We start from the raw sequence: 6,000 nt of genomic DNA on the forward strand, positions 1-6,000 counted from the left end.
ATTACTAGGATTTAGGGAGGAAACACATTGTTGTTTAAAGTGGTCACCATCTAACAAGAAAATAGTTAAATATTTGTGTTTACCCATACATATTTCGACACAGTTGGTATCTATTCCAGTGCCTCATAGATTACATTTAGTGTTTCCTGTAGCAGTCTCTCCATTTCGGCCACAAATATAGAATAAATGCAGCATATTATGGCCCTTTTAGACCTGTTCTGAGACATTTTGTGTGTGTTTGTTTGTTATTAGTAGGGCTGGTCCGAGAACATTTATCCAGACTCTCCCCCCCTCCCAAGCCCCAAGACCGTTTTGACACGTCCACCTAGGCTTTCATTAGGCTTTGCTTATTGATAACTAGAAGAATTTGTTATTACTATGTATTCATGGTTTGCGTATGACCCCCCCCCCCAACTTCTCATGTCGCAGATTGTAATCAGCATAGTGACATCGCTTCTCAAGTACAGCGCTAGTGTGCACAAGCATGTATCTTGAACTGCATGCTTGTTGTGACACAATTCATTTTTTTCTTTTGTTTTTCTTATGCTTTTTTTTTATTTGAAACAATCATTGTTATATTGCTTTGTGCATTACATCAATGGGGAAGCAGCTTCAAGTGTGGAAATGTGACAGCCACGGAATTTATAAATCATCATTAAAATTTGTTTGCCCCCATGAGGCATGAATAGAACCAGTAAAACAGTTTCAAAAGCTGCAGAAATAACCAGTGACATAGCTCATCTCTTTCTGTGTTTGTTCTTATGTTATCAGATTTCTTAAAATTGTGTGTTGCATGAAGTTCAGTTTGTAAAAATGTTATTTTTGTTTTTAGCCATGGTAACAAGGAAGTATTTTCTTGCCGAGGAATAAAGATTTGTGTGGACTGGTTCAGAGCAAGAGGGCACAAAGATATAACAGTATTTGTTCCAAAATGGCGTAAAGAAGCAGCACGCCCAGATAATCCAGTTACAGGTGAGAGTATTTGAGGTGCAAGGTTTACACTATTGTTATTACTATGAGTTGTAGAAATGTTAGAAACTATAGGATTTTAAAAATGTCATAGTTTAACACATTTTCATGATGCTTATTACTTGCTTAAGTAAAGAAGTATACCATTATAATACATAACTGAAGATTAGTATTACTTCTTGTTCAAAGGGAACTGGAATCAAAAGATTTTAACTCATTGATAATGTTTCTAGAACCACCAGTTAAGTAGTATTATTGAACTGGAACCCAATATTTCTCCTCCATGTGTAATGTGTGAACAAAAGCTGATTCTTCAAATGGGTTTATTTTCAGATCAAGAAATCCTCACGGAGCTAGAAAGAGATCGTTGCCTCGTTTTCACACCTTCGAGATTGGTTGGAGGCAAACGATTGATATGCTATGACGATCGTTACATCTTGAAGTTGGCATCTGCAGTTGATGGAATTGTTGTTTCTAATGATAATTACAGAGATCTGGTACAAGAGAGCCCAGAGTACCGAAAAGTTGTTGCAGAGCGAATTCTCATGTATTCTTTTGTGAACGACAGGTATGTAAAGAGATGTTTCAGTTAATAACAAATATATTTGCATCCAAGTGCTGTGTAATATAAGTTTCACAAATGGATTGTTACTTTCCATAAAATTTCTTACCCAAGTAACTCTAGAAATAAAAGCCATGTTCAGTTATATATGTTTAGTTCACACTATGCAACAAGGTGAAATTTTGAATGTACGATGATCCATATCAAGTACATTATTTTTATTGTGGAAGTTCCATGGAGAACATTACTTTGAATTTGATTTACCTTGAAGTAATACCACATAAGCCTTGAAATTGCACAACATTATAAAGTGATTGACCACAATCTTAACTTCAACAAATCCCTTCACACTCATTGCTCCACAGTCTTATATACTGACACTTTCACAAACAATCCTTTGATTTTTCTATTTCTTTTGAAACTTTATGCAACTGGGTACTGTATCATAATTTCTTTGCAGATTCATGCCACCTGATGACCCACTGGGACGTTCTGGTCCAACATTGGATGCTTTTCTTCGTATGCAGCAACGTGGTGACCCTCCTCCACCATGTCCATATGGTAAAAAGTGCACTTATGGAAACAAGTGCAAATTCCATCACCCAGAGCGTGGCCCACTTCCACATAAATCAGTCACCGAGCGACTTGTCGAAAATGCTCAGCGGCAATTGCAGGCACGGGGAATGGAGAGTCGTGACTGCAGTCCTGGTGGGTTGAAGAGAGAAGAAATCTCTCTTTTTCTTTCTGAATAGGATAAAGCTGTAACACTAAATATTGTTTCTAAATTAAGTGCAGTGAAAGGAACTAGATTACTTGTTTATGGATTATGTAATTTCCTTGAAGTTTGAGGTGAGTCCTCAAATATGGTACATAAAAATGATGGGTGATAGGAACTGGCTTGTTCATGTAAAAGTAAATGGTTTCATGGGTGTGGGAATTCTTAGTTAGTTACTGCTGATGTTATATGTTATTACACATGTAGTGAGATGGTCTATGCAGACCCCCCACCACACACACACACACACACACACACACACACACACACACACACATATATATATATATATATATATATATATATATATATATATATATATATACAGGATGGTAGCTTTAATTGCCTGTCTCATAATTCAGAAGCAAAGCGTTTATGGACCAACATTGATACATGCTTTTCTTGTTGCCTTTAAAAGGGGAATATAATCACTAAATGTTACCTACTTTTTTTAATGCACCATGTATAATTTAAACATCAAGGAAATCAATCGTTAAGCCTATTGACAGTAATTATCAATGATTGTTATAAATCATGCAATTTTTACTCAAGTTACAGACAAATTTTATTACCTAGCACAAGTACAGTCAGACTTTAGTTTTAGATACACAATTGTATGGCATCTAAAATTTGTATCTCCGTATTCCTTATTATGGAGGTCAGGAATAGCACAAAAAATGGTATAGTACTTGTTGGTCTAAAGTCCCACAATATACACAAGTAGCCTTAGTTTTTGTGTCCTCTCTCCTGTCCAATCTTCATATTTGACAGGTAATCCACTACTGTTGTTCATCATAGACAAGATAGATAAGAAACAACAAGAAAAATAATCACTAAGATCCAACAATACAACAGAAACATTATTTCAGCGGTAGTCATAGACAGTTAAAAAACAAAGTAAGCTGAAAAATTATTATTCTCTTTTTTTTCAGGCACACAACTCAAAGGTAAATCTGTAAGCCTTCCTTTGCCAGAGCATTCTGATGCTTTGGCAACACAGCCTCGAAAGATTCCTCTGGCACGAACTAAATCTACTGCTCCAACGCCTATTGTTCCTGTCTCTCTCACAGAGCAGTCAGCAAAATCAGGTAATGGATGCAGCGTTCCAAAAAGTCGCAGTGTGGAAAATGTCGCAGCACAACAGCACCAGACTCCTGAAGTTGGGTATGCCACATACCAACAAATGTCTGGACCTCCACCTACTCCCTATGGCACATGGGGCAACACGTGGAGCACTCATGGGCAGCAGTTCCCTGCACCGCCACAGAGGTTGGCACCTGAGCCTGCAGAGAGCCCCCCTCCTGCACAGGAAGCTGTGGGATCAGGTGTCAATCTTCACCGGAAGCTCCAGAGGCAGTTGACGCTGAACCCTGCATACGATGCAAGACTTTTCCAACTGCGAGGACATGCTTACGGAAGTGGCAGTAGTGGACCTTCGTCACAAGCACCACAACAGCATCGACCGTTGGCAGCACGCCACAGTGCGGGTGGTGGAGTGCAGCCACAGTCGTCACAGTCACCGTCGCCATCCTGGCACCAGAGTGTGACACGCATTGCATCTGCGCCAGACACTTGCCGCCACTGGAACACGCCCGTTCCACCCCCTTCGGGTCCGGGGCCCCGACACGTGCATCGCCTCAGTTCGACTTCTGATCCTCAGCTGAATTTGAGTGATGCCCCTCTGCCTGTACCCTCAAATCTACCTGTGTGGCTCCCACCTGCACCAGTGCCATCTGTCGTTTGGCCACCTCCACAACACATGCCACCACCACACCAGCAGTTCTCTTCCTCCGGTACGGAGGATGCCAGGCGCCGGTTACATTACCATCTGGCATCAATATTCCCTGAGGAACAGGTCCAGAAAGCTATGCAGTTGTATCCAGATGAAACAAATCCACAAAAGATATGTGCTGCAATACTGTCTATGTTTCCAAAACCGTAGAAGTTTGGAGGTCATTTCATTCATTCGTTCATTCCCTGTGTGATGTTTTAAGTGTTAGATTCAGTATATGTGTACTGGATTGACAGTTTTATTTGGCTAACTACTGCTGTTCAGATTAAATCACAAGTTTCATGCATGAACTCCAAGGCAGAATTTTGAACATTCTGTGACTGTTTGCAGGTGAGACTAAGTACTGCTTTTTTAAAGATGAAAGATGTCACTGTACATTAGTACTTTTGCCATACATTCAGTCCATTATTGCTTCAACAATATTTTAAAAGTCTGGTTTTAATAATTAATGTGTGTTTTGACACTTACTTTGGTAAAAATTGACAATGCATTACAGACAAATTGGTGGCTAGTGACCTAGGTGGATGTAGTGCAAATACATTAGCAGTAATACGAGAACTGTCGTATTGAAACACAAAAGCATTATGTCAACTAGTGCAACACCTAGCTGATGAGTAGTGCAGTGAAATTAATTTTCAGTGACAACTGAATTTTTATTTTAATTAAGTTATTGAAATGACTACAGTTATGTGTGTTTTAAACCCGAGGTGGAATTGGAGAAGCGAATAACTGTAAACAGTCACCAACAGTGTCGTTGAAGATCATTGTTGGGTGGATCTTGTGTAACTAACATTAATAGCAAGTATTTAACATGATTTGATATGTAGAGAACATGATTTGGAAAGTAGCGCTTTGTCCTAGGTCATTTGCTAGCTTTTTGTCTCTGAGAGAACAAGCTGAAGCAGTTTAGTTGTGACACAACTGTGAAATCTGAGGAAGGAGCATATGGTTATACTGACAGATTGTCAGAACATTTGGAGACAAAACATCTTTTTCAACTTTACTTTGTACTACTATCTGTTTTGCTGTATTATAAGAATCATTAATGTTTTACATCTGAAGTGGAAAATGGTTTGATCCATGTGAAAGACATAGTTTCTTCTTTTTGTCTTTGTAGTAAATGTAAACTGTATATTCCTTCAGTTAAAGAAGGGATTATTTTGATGCAAAATACTCACTTTTGTGAAATAATGAGATATATTGTCGTATCTTATTCCTGACCTTGTTATTTAAGGTCTGTTAACAAGTTCTTTTTTTAAGAAAAGAAATAAAACATAATAATAGTGTGAAAGGCATTGTTGTCTGAATTCAATCATTCCCACAATAGTATCATCTTTACCAGTATTGGCATATTAATTGTCTTACATTTAATGTAAATAGTGGCTGACTCATTCATTAGCTTGTTGTTTAATCTCTTAATACACATTATTGCTGGGAATGCATCCACACTACCATTTATTGTAATCAAAAATTAAAATCTGGTGACTCAGTTGTAACCTGTTAGATCTTTAAAAGAGTCACAAGTGATGACTGGTGCTTCTCTCCAGTCACTTCATTTTAATTGGCTGAGATTTGACTAGTATATTTTTAATTAAAAGATTGACTATGTAAAATTATAAACTTTTACATTCTTAATTATTAAAAGCATTAATGTTGAAAATCATCACAGTTCAAAAGGTAGGGGATGGCATGATACGGGCTAAAGGGGAGGCACAGGTATTCTTAACTAAATTTTTATTTTTATTTGGATATAATTGTAGGGGTAACAAAATAAACACAAAGTTTCAAACTATGAGGCTGTGTCGCTTCACTTTACTATTTGCCAGCACGAGCATAGGTAAAAGTTCTATGAATGTATTCCTGACATAAGTATGCCCTGAAATACATGCCACATTTCAAGGT

The 6,000-nt window shown here is 37.9% G+C and overlaps 1 protein-coding gene across 3 annotated transcripts in view; it reads left to right on the top strand.

The window, feature by feature from the left end:
- The window catches only part of LOC126162353 (probable ribonuclease ZC3H12D), a 582,391-nt gene extending 577,002 nt beyond the window's left edge, over nucleotides 1-5,389 (top strand). For all 3 annotated transcript variants that reach the window (XM_049918804.1, XM_049918806.1, XM_049918805.1), the window contains exons 3-6: nucleotides 833-972; nucleotides 1,303-1,537; nucleotides 1,992-2,239; nucleotides 3,239-5,389. In XM_049918804.1, coding sequence (XP_049774761.1) covers nucleotides 833-972; nucleotides 1,303-1,537; nucleotides 1,992-2,239; nucleotides 3,239-4,248 — 1,633 coding nt within the window. In that variant the 3' untranslated portion in view covers nucleotides 4,249-5,389. The remainder of the gene's footprint in view (nucleotides 1-832; nucleotides 973-1,302; nucleotides 1,538-1,991; nucleotides 2,240-3,238) is intronic.
- Nucleotides 5,390-6,000: the final 611 nt, after the last annotated feature.

Source organism: Schistocerca cancellata, chromosome 2 (assembly GCF_023864275.1).
Source record: "Schistocerca cancellata isolate TAMUIC-IGC-003103 chromosome 2, iqSchCanc2.1, whole genome shotgun sequence".
Lineage (NCBI taxonomy): Eukaryota > Metazoa > Arthropoda > Insecta > Orthoptera > Acrididae > Schistocerca > Schistocerca cancellata.